This window comes from Nothoprocta perdicaria, unplaced genomic scaffold, assembly GCF_003342845.1.
Source record: "Nothoprocta perdicaria isolate Ctin4 unplaced genomic scaffold, notPer1 scaffold_8, whole genome shotgun sequence".
Lineage (NCBI taxonomy): Eukaryota > Metazoa > Chordata > Aves > Tinamiformes > Tinamidae > Nothoprocta > Nothoprocta perdicaria.
In genome coordinates, this window is record NW_020456087.1 from 6,481,928 (window position 1) to 6,499,364 (window position 17,437).

The following is a 17,437-nucleotide window of genomic DNA, read 5'->3' on the forward strand; positions in this document are numbered from 1 at the left end:
GAGAGACACTAAAAAAGGGGACACAGTTGTCAGTTATTTCATCACAATAGAGCTAAATGTCACAAATACCAGAAAATGTGACCACATTAAAATAAGGACAATTTGAGATAATCCTCAGCTCACAGACACGTTTTGGTGTTTCCTTTGGCTGCATAACAAATGCTTTTCAAATACTTGGAATAGTTTCTACCCCTCGCTTGGTAGAYACTAGCAAAATAATTTCAAAAGAACTTTTTGTTCAGTGTTGATTACCCACTGAAATTAAAAGATACTTAACCTCTAACGAGCCTGCTTTTTGTCAGCCAATGACTATGATTTTGGGGAGTGAAGGGCAAGGGAATTGGGGAATATCAAGACTAAAACAACACTAGTAAAGATTATATAGGGAATGTCTCAGTGCTGCCTAGTGTTATTCCCACTATATTGTCATGTATTTATTATTTCAAAGTAGTTACAGTAAAGGGAATGAGAAAAAAAAAGGTGAGATACATGGTTTCAAGGAGGAAAGCACGTCAGTTTGACTACAAATACATTCCATTAGCGACTAATTAGCTGCTAATAATTAATGTTAATAATAATAATAGTCATATACGTGAGCATTTTTGCCTTCAGGCTGCTCAGTGCTTTATTGATAGTAAAGTAATGGGGAAATGAAGGCGTTGATGAAGGCAGTGAGTTAGCCTAAGTGTCACTGAAAGCAAGGAGTGGAGCCCATGGAATAAARCACTGGAATGGAGTGAGCTTGTAGACTCTTTCAACAGACACACCTGCTGCTTTAGTCTGATTTTCTTTGCTACAATACATTAAACAACTCTACAGTTTTAAAAAATACCAAAATGTAGCAAAATAACCCTAAATATAAAAAAGAGGAGGAAAGAGTTAATAAGTCAAATATCTGTTAAAAATTCCATGGGAAAAATGACTTGAAAATGAGACTTACTGAGTATACATGTATTTTTCTTTTTTTTTTTTTTTTTTGCTAAGTAAACGTTTTCTAAACGAGGTAAATTGATTACAACACTCTTAGCATCTATCAGTCATTTATTTTTAGTGAGTTCAAGGATTGCACCTGAAAAATAGCTTAGAGGGGATGTTTAAAATCTAAATTATGTGTATATGTATTTTTTTTTCTATTCCCCAGTGGAATCTACAAGCCCCAGTTTACTAACCACTGACAACACTCTAGAGCGCTCTTTTTTCATCCGAATGAAATCTACACTGACCAAGCGAGGAGTGCACATCAAATCATCGGGATACAAGGTAAGGGTTGCACTGTACCATGCAATACTGACATTTAAAATTATGTTCATTCATGTTCCAGGAATATATTAATAGAGAAAGGAGCTATTGCACATTTGCATATGTTTCATTCCTTTTGTTAAAGAATCATTAATATCCTATTTCCGGCCTGAGGTTTGGCAGAGGTGCCGCAGCTCCATTAAACTGATCATTATTACCACAAGCATCCTTTATAGCAGCCTGGTAGCCTTCAAAAGGGCAGTGCTTCCAGAATAAAGGTATATTTTACCAAACAAGGTGAGACACAGTAACATCATTCTTTCTGTGGTGGAAAACTACTGCTCATTTAGTTTGAGTGTTCAGCCTGTCTCCGGGTTATGTGTTCCTCAGAGAGGTAGGATTTCTTTCACGCAGACAGCATGCTAGAACTATTTAATTTCTCCACTCTTCTGGCTGAAGGAAACAACAAGCCACAAGAAGTACTTTTCCACCATTTTTCTTTGATTGTCAGTCCAAGGGGCATTTGCTGCTGGGGATCATATTTGCTGAATTTCTGACTCTTTAAGGATTTGAAAGCCTGTTGTCCCTTATCAGCGGTAATCACATTTTTCTTCAGTCATATATCGCTCATAGTGCCTGTAGCTATCAGTGGCTTTGCCGTATACTAAAACTAGGAGGAATAGCATTTTTTAAATTTTGAACATTTTCAACTTGTAGAATGAAGTATCTCATCCATTAGGTATTATGCAAGACAAAACAGTGAAGTGAGGAAGTCTGAGAATGTGTATGTATTAAAAGAAGCTGCTCATCAGTGTTTATTTAAGCACTTTCAACAGCATTCTTTTTAGTTTTCAGAGGAAGATTTAGAGTAGCTTTGAAATCAAATTCCCAATTCACTCAGCCCCCAAAACTCTGTGAATACAACATCAAGGGAGTTTACCTAAGCAGTAAACATCTCCAACATCCCTTGGTAGAAGTGTCATCTTTTCAGTATTTTCAATAAATGAATGGGAATCCGTGGTTTTTGTTTGTTTCATTGATTTGTTTTTTGGGTTTTTTTTTTTTTTTTTTTGGTCTTTTTTGATGATGATTTCTGGATCAAGATGATTGAAGTGTCTGTTAGTGAAATTTTAGTTCCCAATCAGCAGTTTCTTAAGGTACCAAATGCTGTGATCTGGTGATTGCTTAGTTGTCATCATTTGAAATAAGGCATTCTGTGCTTGTTTCTCCTGGCTAGGTTTCCAAGTCTTAGAAGGAGGTCTCAGAACTGAGAACAGTGCTGTCAGTCTCGGGAGGAAGAAGGCAAATTCATGGATGAATGTCCATTTTCGTAATTCATCATGGTCTGAAGTTAGATTGGCAGAGAACTTGCTTTGCTGGGTTTTTGGTGGTGGTGTTTTTTTGTTTTTTGGGTTTTCTTGCTGAGCTTGGAAGCGTGTCTCCATTTTTCCCTGCTTTGAGGATTGCCAGAGATTGTTTTCCTTTAATAGCAAATGATTGAGGTGGTCCACAAAATGCTTGGGCAATTTTCAGTATGATTGAGCCCTGCCTCAGGAAAATCACTTAAAATTGAAAAAAAAAAGTCAGAGAATGAGATTAATTAATCATTTGGGTTGATCTAGTCAGGACCAATTTTCCACCAAAAGAAAYGCTGGAACAAAGATCCACACTAACAGCTTCTACCGACCATGTATGTATACCTCAAAGAGACTCCGTTCCAGGCTCTTCTTCCTTGAAATGAACCCTGTTCGTAGTCTCTTCCTGAACTGATTTAATTAGCTCTAAATTATCCCTACAGATGGAGGTATGGCCTTTTTTACCGTAATTGATATTACCTTAAATGTCTGAAATGGGAAGGTAGTTGCAAGATTAATCCTCCTTCTCTCCTTCCCTTTCRTTGTTTTCCAGCACCTTCCTTGAATGGGATTTTTCCTATTTATAACATTCTTAGGCTTAGAGCTTATAGGGAAAGGTTTAACATGCAGTGCTAGAGAGCTATTCACTTTTCAGTGAGTAAATCTACAATCTTACCAAAAAAAGTCAAATAAAACATATAGTCGACTGACAAAACACAATGAAAACAAATAAAAGGAAAAAACGATAATAATTCCGTTCTCTGCAACCCTCAGAATGCATTACATTACAGCTGTTTTCTAAGATACATGGTGCAGAGACTTGCTATGTTTTTCTTTACTGAAAATATATCACTTCACCCCTTTTCTCTATTTTTTTCATCAATAAAAAGATACTCTTGTATTTCATTTGGATTTTCCTTATCTCCCTTTTATCTCTTTTTATTTTTTTTCTCTATTTGTGGGCCAAAATTCTGCCTGCAAACTCTTATACCACCTTCAGTGATTTTTGTTTTCTGACTTTAAGACATGTCACAACTAGTTTCAATTGCAAATTATTTTATTCAAGTCTGATGATACCTTTCCTACTCTCCTGTGTATCCTATTTTTGTTTTGTCACATTTATTGCTGTATTGTACAAAGCACAACAAATGGCAGTAGAAGTAGTCAGGGCACTATAATACTACTACTACTGTATGACAGAGCCATTCAATAGTTCCCAGACTGTGGGATCATGCGATGCATTATCGTATATCCATACATATTTCTCACCTCTTTTGTACAATGATCCTTTCAGGGTAAGTCACTACAGAGGCGCATAAACAAACATGAGGAGATTCTGTAGCAATTTTGTTGTCACCACAGCAATCCCTGAATTTGGTATAAGCAATATCTGCCGCCCTTCCGTCTCTCAAGAAGCTGGAAATCAGGCTTCGTGGCTATCCGTTAGCAGTGAGAAAGGCATCTTAAAACACCTACRGGCTGCAGCACCCTGTCTGCGGTGATATTTGTGACATCCTAATGTGATACCTGGATACCTGCTTTGGCTCATTCAGTGTTAACCAGTAGTAGTCCCCACGTTTTTTTCCTTAAAACATCAAAGACAGTAAAGTCACTGTGCAATGTGTCCACTACAGACACTTCAATAACTGGAAGAAAATAGAGCAGCTATCATGTGCTGAGCAAAATTTTACACACAACCTTAGACTTTTGAGCCTGTGTTATTGAGAAAGGAAATATTTGCTAGGTTACACAGATACTTCTGCCTTGAAGTGAGGCCTCAGTGTCTTTGAAAAGTGCCTTGGGATCACAGAAAAGCACATACACAGCCTTTGGAGGTGAATGAAATGGGTTTTGTTTCAACTACTTATATATGACTTTCAGGAGTTCTAAAATCCTTTAATACTGCACAGAAGCATTAGTACTAGATAAAAATGTAAGCCCCGCAGTATTGCTTTACTGCGTCACGGCTGTTACCAATGCCTAGAACAGGTATTTACACCTGCTTTTTTCTCCTATGTAAGACAGTTTATTGTGGAAAGTAAGCAAGTCTGTTCATAATCAAAGTAACTAAATTGCAATGAAGGAATGAAGGGTGCAAAGTTATCTTCATTTCTTTCTTATTTCTTTGTTCACAGCTGACTAATCTAACAGTATGGTCTTAACTACCGGGGGGGGGCATATTGCATAAAACTAAATACTTTCCTGTATAAAGTTTTTGTTTAACGGGCTTAGTTTAGAAATGAAGATGTTTTGTTGAATATCTAATATGTTTTCACAAGTTAGTCACTGCAGTATACATTGATTTATTGTGTACTTGTGTGTGTGTGTAATGCCTTCTTTCTGCCATCTTGTTTAAAGTTAAACTTTGTCACAAGCTGTATTCTCAATTTGGCATTTAAAGACATAATGAAGTAAGAACTTCTCAAAAAGCAGTTTTGATGCCAGTTTTGATGTCTATATTTCTTTTTCAAATTCTCTCTCTATCACAATTTTATTAGTGACCTTTTTCATAGTATTCCTGTCTTTATTCATAATTTATAGTTAAGGTTTTATAGTTATTTCTTTTTTAGAAAAACTTGAAAAACTGTGCGGGCTTTAAAAATCTGGATTGTGTAATTCATGTGCAACTTTGGCAGAATTTCACTTCATTTGATCCAAGACAGCAAAAATCTCTCTTAGAGAGACAAAATTACGACATTGCACTTGCTTAGTGATACTGTTCTCTTGATTCAACACAAAATTGAAATGATTCTTTCCTGCTTAAGGGAAAGATTCATTTAGAATTCAGAAACAAGATGTCCACATGCTAAAATCACCTTAGCAAGCCAATAGCATGGGCTTGTTAAGAACACAGTTAAACAGATAAGAACAGTTAAAAACACCTTCCATTTAAGAGTAATAGCAGGAATAAAGAGGAGGCAGTCATACAATAGTCTAATGATTAGTGCATTTCCTGGGTGAGGGTTATGTTCAAGTCAGATTTAATTCCCTCCTCAGCCTGAGGGAATCCTACTTTCCAGCTTGGCCTAAATTCTTTTTTCCTCTTTTAATAATTCTCCCCCTTGAAATCTTTTCCATCAGCCGTTTTACTCTGTCCCAGAAAGGTATCTTGACCTTTCCCCATAGAAAGAAAGAAAACTGTAGAATTTAGTATTTCATCACATGGTGACTGCCACACCTCCTTAATTGAGTGAAGAAGGAATAGGAAACCAACATCAGGAAGCATTATGTGAAGAGTTTTCTAAATGTCAGCATGTGCATTCCCCAGACTTTTCAGCACTGAGAAGGCTTAAAGGTAATTTGTCAGAGAGAAAGAACTGATCTAGAATTCACCCATGTAAATCGATGACCTTTTAGTCAAAAGGAAGATACAGCATTACTTATAAAAGAACGAAATACTAATGGGCTGCTCTGAGTCCTATGGAGTAGCTACTTGCAGATATAAAGATATGGTTCAAGAAGAGATGGTCTGCCACAGGATTAAGAAGACTAGAGTTCATTTTCTGCTTTGCTATGGAGCTGTGAGATTGTTACAGAAACTGTCTGGAAAAGCTCGATTCACACTTGACATCTAAATACAATAGTCATTTTTAAGTGTTCAGCAACCATTAGCCCCATCTTTCTTCTCAAAAGCCATTTTTGGGGCTGAGCATCATTTAGCTGGGATTTTTAGCACTCTTCTACCATCTGGAAACATTAATTTAGGTTAGCCATTCATTAATATAATGGTACTAATGAAGCAGATTAGGACTATGAAAAAACCTTTTCATTAGCAGCCTTCTTTTATAGAAAGATTCAAGTGTTGATCATTCCTCATGACGACTGCAGATAATCATATTTCTGACATCTGTACCAGATGTGTTTCTCATCAAATATTGCCTTAAATGCTCATGTAACCTTTGAGTTGTGATTCTGTCACCACATCTTCCAGACTGGGTAAGTGAGAAGTACCAGAGATCACAAAGAGGATACTGAAAGGGAGTGCATATCACAGAATCACAGAATATTTAAGGTTGGAAGGGACCTCTAGAGATCATCTAGTCCATCCTTCCTGCTCAAGCAGGCACACCTACAGCATGTGGCACAGGGTGGCATCCAGGCAGGTTTTGAAGACCTCCAGAGAAGGAGACTCCACAACCCCCCTGGGCAGCCTGTTCCACTGCTCTGTCACCCTAACAGTAAAGAAGTTGCTCCTCACCTGGAGACGGAACTTCCTGTGCTCCATATGCCGTGGGCCTGAGAGTCCTTTTGCAGTGTTAAAGAGCACAGATCGGTGAGCTGGATGAGAATGATGAGAAGACCTTGCCAGAGGGGGAACCAGGCAACACTTTATTTCATGTTCTAGGAGACCATGATCCCAGGTTGGGAATGTCTGCTGAAGTAGAGAGGTCTTCAGTCCCTGAAGTTGATTTACATTATCCACTGTGGTGGTTTGCTGCTGGGTTTTGTTAGAGAATGGGAATATGGTTTTCGTCTTCTTTATGGAGGACTGAAGAAAATCACAGAGCTCTGTGGAGAGCACCAGCCAGAATTCATGCTAGGGCAGAAGGATGCTGCTGCCAACATCTTCGCTCCATTTGGCTGTTCTGTAATGACTGCCGATGGATATTCTGGCCCACGTCCTTTTTATAATATAAACATTGTATTAGATGTATAAATACTGAAACTAATAGCTTTTCAAATAGTTTCTACTTCTTTTAGCATTTGTGCACAGTTTTTGTCTAAGGAGGCTTAGAAACAAGGAGCTTATACACTGAAAATATGTAACTGATACTAAGCTAACAGAATAATACGTCTTTCTTTCCAGCAGATGCTTGCTGAAGCAAGCTAGTCTTTTCACTGATAAAATTTTATTGAGTGCGAAACAGGCAGCAGAATTTAGAACTAAGGCAAAGCTAAATAGAAGGTTTTTAGACTTGCATTTCAGTGAATTTCAGATTTAAGAGTTGTTTCTCATATTCTGTATATCGTCTTGATCTAGTAACATGAGATCAATGACTGTTGAATAGGAAACATAGATTTTGGATTGATATTCATAAGGAATTCCATAAATTTATGTAGCAAATTTAAATTTTTTTGGTCTGATTCTTATTTATTTGTTTATTGGTATCAGTATAACTGTGTTGACTTCAGTGTCTTTATTTATTTTGATGGAGGAAAAGGATAAGTTTCCTTTAAGTCACACAAGAATGATTCCATGATCTTGTCAAAGGAAAATGAATTGGCTACATCCAGACAAAGGATTTATAGTTATTTCTGTAGTGCTTTTCAGTATATCAGGAATATTCTACATACAAAAATAATCAGATAATATAGATTTAATTGCTTTTATTAGAGTGTTGAAACAAAACCATCCTTTTTTGTTACAGTTGACATGGTTGCCTGATACTTTAGATTGAAAATGGTCAAGCTAATCTGCTTTTGATTTTTCTTCCAGATATTTCACACAATAAAAGGATAAGAACGTTAGGAGAAGAGCATTGAACCCTATGAGATAGATTTTCCAAAGAATATTCCAGAGAATAATGCATATAATCTCTCAGCAAGCTTCATTCAGCAATAAAGGGATTGAGATTGAGCCATGATTTTTGGTTTCACCCAACTGTCTTTTAGCTCCTTCCTGTAGAAAAGGGCTATCAGTGAGGAATGACAGAAAAAGCTCGTAAAAGCCTGTGATATCAGGAGAAAATTGTACTCTAGAAATAGTTACCCTTATAGCAAATATGAACGAAAGGAACTGACAAGTCTGATGTACTCCATGTTCTTTCTTTGGTGGAATTAAATAAATTTCTGAAGAACTAAAAGAAAAATCCATATGATGTTTAAATTTCATATATGACAAGTTCCTGACATCTAATGCAAACACATATGTGTATTTGGCTTTTGTAGAATTGTGATGGGTTAACTAAACGGAGAAAACCACATTTTTTTTTGCAAGATAGTTGTTGACTCTGCAAGTAAATATTTGCCTGGAGAATTACATGAAACTTCTTAACAAAAATGTCTTCCAGGAGCAAAGTTATTCCACAAATGTGGAGCCTACATTCAGGCATCACTGTTCATTTCTTTGTGCTCTGTCACAAGCTGTATTATGGTGACATAATACACAATTATTGTGTATTCTAATACAATATAGTATTGTAATACAATATAATTATTGTGTTAAGCAAAAGTGTGGGTATTTAACATAGGAATGGGTATAGTCACTATGCTCAACTCAAGCACAGTGGGGAAGGTGAAGCTGTGGGTCTCCACAGTCACTGCATAAAGGAAAGGCCACTGTCAACTCAGTACCTGGTGTAAGTGAGGCTGTATGCCACTCTATACATACCAGGTACACAAACTGGGTCTTGTTAATAAACCTTTGCAAACACATGTTCTTTGAAATTTGAAAAACAGAAGAGAACATCTCTTTTACAAACAACTGGAGATTTTAGCTTTATTTGTTGTCATTAAGAATTCCTTCCCTATAGTTTTTCCTTCACTATTAATTCTGCAGTCCAATATATGCTGAAATATGTTAGCTGTCCCTGGTTTATAAGGATCAGGCCCTTTTCTAGGAGAGCTATCCTTACTGAATCCTTTCTAAAGTTCTGTTTGTTTCTGCTCAAAATCTTCATTGACATGAGAAAATGCTCATGACACAGTAACTACATTGCATTTTTTGGTATTGTGCAACAATGTTAAAAATACTGATTTATGATTCCATAACACCATCATTTTGGGAAAACCTCATTATAAAACATTTATTTTTTAACCCATATTTCTCACCTGTTTTCTTAACATTTCTTTCTGTGTCCCAGTAGAGGTTTTCCTCTCCCTTCGGCTTAGTGCAGCAGAGATCCCGGAGGCTGCTCTTCCTGCCTCCTCATTTCAGGAGGGGAAGAGGCTGACAGCTGGATTTTTTTTTTTCAAATTTCCTAATATTTTTTCCTCCCCTTAATAGACTTCTCCACCCCAAAGACCTCTGAGCTTCATAGTCTAGCTTGAAGCAATAGCTGTATTATACGCATTTTTTAAAAGGCAGGGAATCATTATGCACTGATGCTTTCTATATTTGCACTGAATGTTCCATTCAATCACACAGGTAGTACAGGTAGAATCTCTTTGCATTTGCTGTTCACTGATTTTCTGTGTGAATAAGTGGTTAAATAAGGTTCAAGGCCTCTCATCACCTGAACTTGGAGATTGGCTAGTACAATTTTCAGGCATATTAAGCAAAACTCCTCTTTGCTTTCTCCATTGACAGAAGAGCAGAACAAAGGCACAGACCATTTGAGTGAGGTGCCTAGCACCAGTTTGCCTTCAGTGAAGCTAGTGATAGAACAAGGCCCATCACGCCATGCTTTTCTTCTCTGTTATTGTTGACTTAACCTGGTGCAATGGCATTTGTATAGCAGCCTGGACATTCAGTGATGGCTTTACCTTCGTGGAACAGAAAACTGATCATGTGTGTTTTGGTTCATGTTTCCCAGAAAGAAAAAAAAGGAAAAAAATAAAGTTTTTGTTTACATTATAAATTCTCATATTACCTGTTGCCAGCATGTATATACACATAAGCAAATATACCATTATACTTTTGTTTCTAAATATTCAGACATACTTCTTGATCAGTCTGTTTTATGCACTGATGCTAGTGGAAGAATAACATTATTCAGTGTGGAGCTCAGAGGAGTCCATCTCCTAATTTACCCTACAGAGAAGGCAGAGCATGGCTGTTTGGTGGGGAGGAATTCAGTTTCTCGTTTTTACAGCATCATTAGGAAGCTGTCCTTCTAATAATAATAATTCCCATTTGACATCATGGAGGTAAAAAGAAATCATTGCTGACATCAAAAATGAGGTGATATTTCAGCAGTATTATTTCACTGAAGATAAAATGGAAGTCTTTATTACTCCCTGTGCTTTTAAAGAAAGCTGAGCAAGGCTTATGCTGACCCTGGAGCTTATACACCCTAATGCGTTTATAACCACTATGAAAGAAGTAATTTTAATTGTCACTGCTATATTTTTGGCTGTACCTCCTTTTTTAGAACCAAGTATTTTGTGCCATTTTAAATGAAAACAGTTGATTTCTGAGAGCAACCTTTGGAGAGCCCAGCTTTCTTGATTTTCTCTACTATTTAAAAATCATATAAAAGATTCCACACAATTGAAAACATATGTAGAAAAAAAAAGGTATGAAATCATGCAGTATGATAGGCCTTGAACCTTTTTTCTGGCAGGAAGTGATAGTTGTTCTGCAAACCTCATTTTGGATCCTATATGAGGAATCCGTACAGACTGCATGCAGAGRTGTGAGCCCTGAGTAGGTAACCCTGAAAACGTTTGCCCTCTTTATTTCACTTTTTTATGGATAGGCATTTTATTGTCTCTGAACTTCTTGGGCACATTGCTGTGTGAATTGCTTGCCATTAAAAGGACACAGTCAAGGTCTGTTTCATTGATTGTAAACAATATGTTTTTCACTTTTATTTATGATAGCACCTTAGAAGCTTCCATTCCCACCCCTAGTTTCCATTTCCTTTGTCCAGRTATATTCAATTCTAATTCTAGTTTCTTAAAATTTCTCCATCCCAAACCAAGTAACGTGGTACAGCAGTGACTTTATCCAAATAATGAAATGAATCTACTTTAGTTTGGGAATACTTGCTGAATTTGAAATCTACACTCGCTGCACTGCTTTTTGTTCTTTTTTAGTGGGCCAATAAAGGGTAATATAAACTGCAAACAACTATAGAAATGGACTGCAAGTTTGAAGGCTTTAAAATTTATAGAATTTTCTAATTAAAAATTAAAGAATTGTAGATTCTTCCCACAGCTTCACTTTACAGTAGTAGTCACCACCTTCAAAGYGGTGTCTCCTCGGAGAAGGAGCAGACCTTGATCAGAATATTTCATTTTACCACCAAACTTTAGGAACTTTTGTGGATAAATTTGTGGTGGAAACATCATCTTGTTTAGTTACAGGCAATCATGTTCGTATCAAAGCAGTCATCTGCTTTGAGTTGCTGCTCATCTGCTGTTGAGTTGGTGCTTCTGAAATCACATTATTCTGAGAGGTAAAATCTGAATTGTTACAGGCATGCAAATATTTAAAAGTTATAAGCCATTAAAAATCAGAAACAGGATTTACTAGTTGTAGTGAAAAGTTTGAATCTGAAATTAACTCTGCACTTTCTGTCCTTATTCTAGGCACAARTAGTTTGAACATTTTTGCTAGGAATTTTTGTATGCATGAACTGAATGCATAATTAGATTTCCTGTGAACTCAATGAGCCCTTTCGCTTTTGACACATTTTGCAATGCCCCTGCATGTTTTATCTATGAAACATTAGAGAAACATTTCTGTTCTTGAAAACCATTAGCTGACTAGCCTTTTCATTTCTTTCTCCCCTCTCAAGTGACCCAAAATGTACTACTTTTTCCCAACTAATAAACTGCTGGTGATTCACGTTCTTATATTCTTATAAAATCATGTTTATTAGGTCAGACTACTAGCAAAGTAGGCTCTCTATTTTAAAAACAGTTTTGAGCCAGCCTCAAAAACTGGCTCTGTGTTTTAGAGATACCTAAATGCAGAGACCTGGGCATCACTGAATGCAACCTGGCTCTCCTCACATGGACATGAGGTTAAGAAAGAAGCACTGGGCAGGTTTTTTTTCTATGAAAGCAAGATGATCCACAGCACACAAGCATGAATTATGGATTGTCTTCAGTCACTTTATAGTAATATGCATTAATAAATTTTTATATAGTTGTAAGATGCAGACTTTGATGGTACAAAGCTCACAGAACAGCGTTAGATCACCAGAGCAACCACAGATTAAGTTTCTATTGACAGTTTATTAGCTTTTCCCCATCAAGGAAAATTGTTCTTAGTGCCTGCCTATTAGCAATCACATACATATTATGAAATTGAGTTTTGGGCAGGACAGCCTGCCATCTGTCTTTTTAGTATTTTTCACAATGCATCATACTAAAGTTAAAACTTTCTGTGCTTCAGAATGGGGTAAAATGTGAGATGCCTGTAGCAGAGACACTTGAAAAATAAACTAAATAGAAATGTAAATCCTTATAAAATTTATAAAGAGGCATTTAGTGATGCTATACTTCATGTTTTAGCTTCGAATGTCCTCTGCATTTTCCATCCACCATAATGTCTTCAGTGCTGCTACTCTAGATTTTGGAGATGCTAAACTGCTAACTAGTTAATATTATATTTCAGTGACTATGATAATGCTTTCCTAATACATAAAATTCCTGGTTTGAGTTGTTTATTTTTATTATGAAATGCAAACTGCCTGATGTGGAGAATGAAAAAGATGTGTTCAGTTCCCCTTCTCTGTTCTGATATGCTAAGATTTTATCAATAATATTGTTTTCCTGTAAAAATATCTGCCTCAGAGAAAATCGGCTGTGTAGCTGTCAGGATTACACCTCTCAGAATATGCTTGTGATGATTCTGTTAAGTTGATAAAAACAGAACACTCTGCTGTGCAGAAGGATTGCTGAAAATAATATTCCCAGGCCCTTTCATGTGTAACAGCTCTTGTGTGGCAGTGCGTTTATTGTGCTATAAATTCCATCACTGATTTTAGCCAGTTCAAATTGATTCTGTAGTAACTGTAAGTAATGAACCTTACAGACAGAGCCAAGCCACCTCCCTCCCCCCACCAAAAAAAAAAACAAGCCAATAAAGTTGTGGCTGTAGGAATACATATTGGAGAGTTCATTTAGCCTCAATTTTATCAGATCRTGCAGCCAATACCCCACAAAGCGAGAAAATATATACAACAAATACACACTGTCATAGACCTGCTTTGCTTTAAATTTAGTGGCTTAACTTGGCACTCTGTTAGTGGAAGCATATTTTTGTAGAGAGTATCCTATGGATTTCACCTCAGATTTAAAGATAGGTGTTCAGCATAAGTTGATCACAAAGCAGAAGAAATACAAGTTAACTCRTACAGGATTATTAGCCAAACCTAGAGCTGTTTTACACAGTGGAACTAATAGCAGGCATCAGTATATTTTGTAGAGGTGAACATCAAGATGCCGTGGACTGCTATGGATTTCCCAGATCGGAAGATATAAAAGTCTCATAAATTTACTATTTTTCCTATTCTATTTCCCTTTCTTCACCCTCCCCCAAAAAATCTACTAGGTTTAGCAAAATATGATGTCTTTTCTTAGGAAATCTTTAGCAATCCAGTAGACTTTAACAGAGAACTTGCATCCACACTAAAGATTCCCATACAATGTTTTTAAAACCTGTCAAAAAGATACTGCTCTGAGKCTTTTTCATAATTTATGTAGATTGCTATTACATTCTGTAGAAACCTATGGATCTAACTTACTTTGTTAAATATTGTATAAATTTCCCAYAGTCTTATCAACTGATGCCAAAGTCATTTAGGTTCTTATTTTGCAAATAGACCATTGATGCAGTCCCATTAAATCCATGAATCAGCTGGTCATGTGAATTATATGAATGTGCACKTCTACTCTATCCTTAGTTGGTAAGTGAAGTAAGTGGTAAGGACAGAGAAACAAGGCTGTGTGTTACACTCTGTGCAAAAATAAATGCCTGGGTTGTGTTCCCAGAAGCCCTGCAGCACTTCAATGCATCACAGCTTGCACACTCATGTATCTTACGGTCTGCATTGAAGGCTGAATTCATTCTGCATGTTTCTTGTACCTAACCGTGCAGATTTATCTGAAAGTTCGTACTGACTGTGACCAATTTTAAACCCTCATTTTGAGAACAAAATGCTTGGATTCATCCTAGTTTTATATATATCACAAAAAAAAAAAAAAAAAAAAAAAGTTAATTGCATATTTCTCTAAGGCATATTTCTCACCCCTCTACGCCTCTATAAAAAAAAATAACTGTTTTGTCAGTTTGTCCAGGTTAGAGCAGCAGCAGCATGAGTGACATATAGAGGAAATGGGCCCTGAAAGTGAGGCTTTCAGTTAAGCACCAAATATGGTGAAAGTCAGAATAAAATAATGAGTCTTGGCAGCACCATTTCTTCCCTTACTCTCTTCTGTTTTATGTTGCAATGACAGATGTAGTAAGAGAGTCTGAAATCTTCCAAAAAGCCCCTGAAACCAAGACCAAAGACACCTTGTGCTCATTATCTCTAATCCCTTTCTCAATAAACATTTCACCCTTTGCAAATGGGTGTGATATCAGGGGCAAATGAACAGCCCTTGTTCTAGCTGAGGAACAGCTGAGCAATCTGAAGGTAATGGGGAAGGCAGAGATTTTGTGAACACTGCATGATGGGGGCATTTCTCCTACTTATTTGAATGGAAAGCAGCTCTAAATGCTTATATTTTTTGAAGGAGGGATATCCATCCTTGTAGAGAATGGAGCCTCTGTATTTACACTGGGTTTTGGATGTGACTGAGGTGAGTGAAAGACAGGGACAGTCTGTGCTTGTTATTTTATTATTTTAGGTCAAAGACCTTGGTGAAATATAAGGAAAGATTCAGTGTGGATTGACAGATAGTATGCAGTAGCCCTGCTGCATCTAATTTATAAATGTAATTGATGTAGAAGTAATTTCTCAGTAACCTGTTCTTCCAAAAAAAAAAAAAATAGTAATTTGGGTGGTAGGTTAGTTAAGAAAATTAGTCTCTGCGTGTTAAACTTGACAACTTTTGAATTAATTGCATGTGTACAGCATTCAATTAATAAATGTTAAGCAAACAACAGAAAATCAGTGAATTAAAAATTACTAAATTGATTCAAAGTACAGATAAACCAAGAAGTGCCATAATTCTGTGGTGTAGATTCAAGAACACGACTCTTGTCTCATCAGTTATTGTTCTCCATTTATCCAAATCTGACATTTGAAACAATGCTGTTTTATTATGATTTTTACAAATAAATTACTATCTATAATCTACCTTGTTACATAAAGTGGATTATAGAAACAAATCCTAAACAGTAGATCATTTGTAGCTGTCAAGGTGAAGGTCAGAGCTTTGCAAAGACCATCCATCTGCAAGTGGAATAAAAGTGTGTTGTTTATTGTGTTTTATTTTTCCCTAGAAGAAAAGCATATGCCTTGTTTGTATGGTCCTCAATTGGTAATGATATTCTATATTCTATACAAATCATAGGTTACAAATAGCACAGCTCGTCAAAATGCCCCCCAGCACACCTCTTCTCTTCGAAATTAGTTTGATTTTTGGGGTATGATTTCTTGCAAACTAGGCATGATTTGACAACATATAAGATAAAATAAGATAAAATACATCCCATAACTGAATATTTCTGGGTAAAACTCAATTTGATTGGAAATTTGTATTTTCAAATTCTTTGAAAGTTTAAAGATAAGCATAGGAAGGCAGTGTAGGATTACATCCCTATGAGAAGGAACTGTAGCTTAAGATTGAAACAGTTATGACTTATTTCTACCACTGCAACCAAACATGTAATTTATTTATATGACTCTTTCAACTTATGAACATTGTCTCGTGCTATCTGACAGGATTGTGCAAATAAGTTGGTATGGTCATTTTCACAATAGAGAGAGAGAAGTAAGGGCTGAGAGGCATAGTGTTTTGCAGAAAATCGTGCAGAAGTTTGTTTCAGCAAGTATGTCTTCTACTGTCCCCTTTTAATTTGTTGTGCTTGGTACAAAGAAGAGTAAGCAGAGCCATCTTTGCCTCACAGTAAAGCATGTTTGTACTACCTGTGGGAATGCTGTTATTCCACTGTGTACAGATTTTGCTTTATTTTTTGAAGCTATTTTGAATGTTATTTCATCCATTTGATATATGGAAAAAAAAAAGATGAAAGAGTGAAGGTTTATTGTGAACCTGGTTTTCCAAAGTCTTAATCTTGTTCTTATGTTGAATTGCTATGTGATGTGTTTAAAATAATAATATCTACCTTGCCCTCTTTCTCCCCGTGGACTGGAGACCAGCCACAACGCTGGGTTCTGCAGGGAGAGATCTTTCTACCCAGGCAGTAACTGGGAGACATAGAGTCAGCAGATCCTCCTGAATAGTTTTCTTGAAATAACTAGGGAGGTTCAGCTTGCAGAGGTTCAGCTCACAACCCGGAGCATTTCTACTGAATAGCCTTACCAAGAAACTATATAGAAACTATAATAGAAACACAATTAGCAGACATCTGGATAAATGCAATACTTAAAGCCTCTTGCAAGGCTTTCTGAGGGAGCTTTTAAGCATATATACAGGGGTTGTCCAATGGATAGTGTAACTGCATTTCCGAAAGGATGCCACCATGAAACCTTACCAAAAATCTGAAAGAAATTTAGCTGTCAGAAGAGAAGGAGGATCCTCATATGAGGTAAGTGGTCAGTTTAATGAGTCAATAGTATTTTTGACAGACATCTCTCTTCTGGTGCCTATGGTGATCAACATATTCATAAATGAAATGGAAAAGAAGACGAACAGAAAAGAGACAGCTTATTGGATAGTAAAAATGAAAGTATGTAGAAGGAGCAGCACAAGATCTATGAATTACTGTGTGAAAGGACTATAAAATAACAAATGGAATTTGGTTCAGGTAAATGTAAAGTAATGCACCTGGGGAAAAAACAATCCTGATTTTATATATATACAATGATGGGCTCTGAAGTAGCTGTTGCTGTTCAGAGAGATATTTTAGAGTTATAATAGATAGTTCTATGAAAGCATCAGCTCAGTAGTGGTAAGAAAGCAAACAAAGTACTAGGTATTATTGAGAAAGAAATAGAAAACAAAACAGAAAATGTCATTGTACCACTGTACAATTCACTGTAGTGCCTTTATCTTGAATATCCTTGCACTTGTTATTCCATTCATCTCAAACAGAGGAT

The 17,437-nt window shown here is 36.5% G+C and overlaps 1 protein-coding gene across 1 annotated transcript in view; it reads left to right on the top strand.

Moving 5' to 3' along the window:
• NPAS3 (neuronal PAS domain protein 3) overlaps positions 1-17,437 on the top strand; it is a 542,948-nt gene that overhangs the window by 485,511 nt on the left and 40,000 nt on the right. The window contains exon 7 of the mRNA XM_026051847.1: positions 1,142-1,260. Coding sequence (XP_025907632.1) covers positions 1,142-1,260 — 119 coding nt within the window. The remainder of the gene's footprint in view (positions 1-1,141; positions 1,261-17,437) is intronic.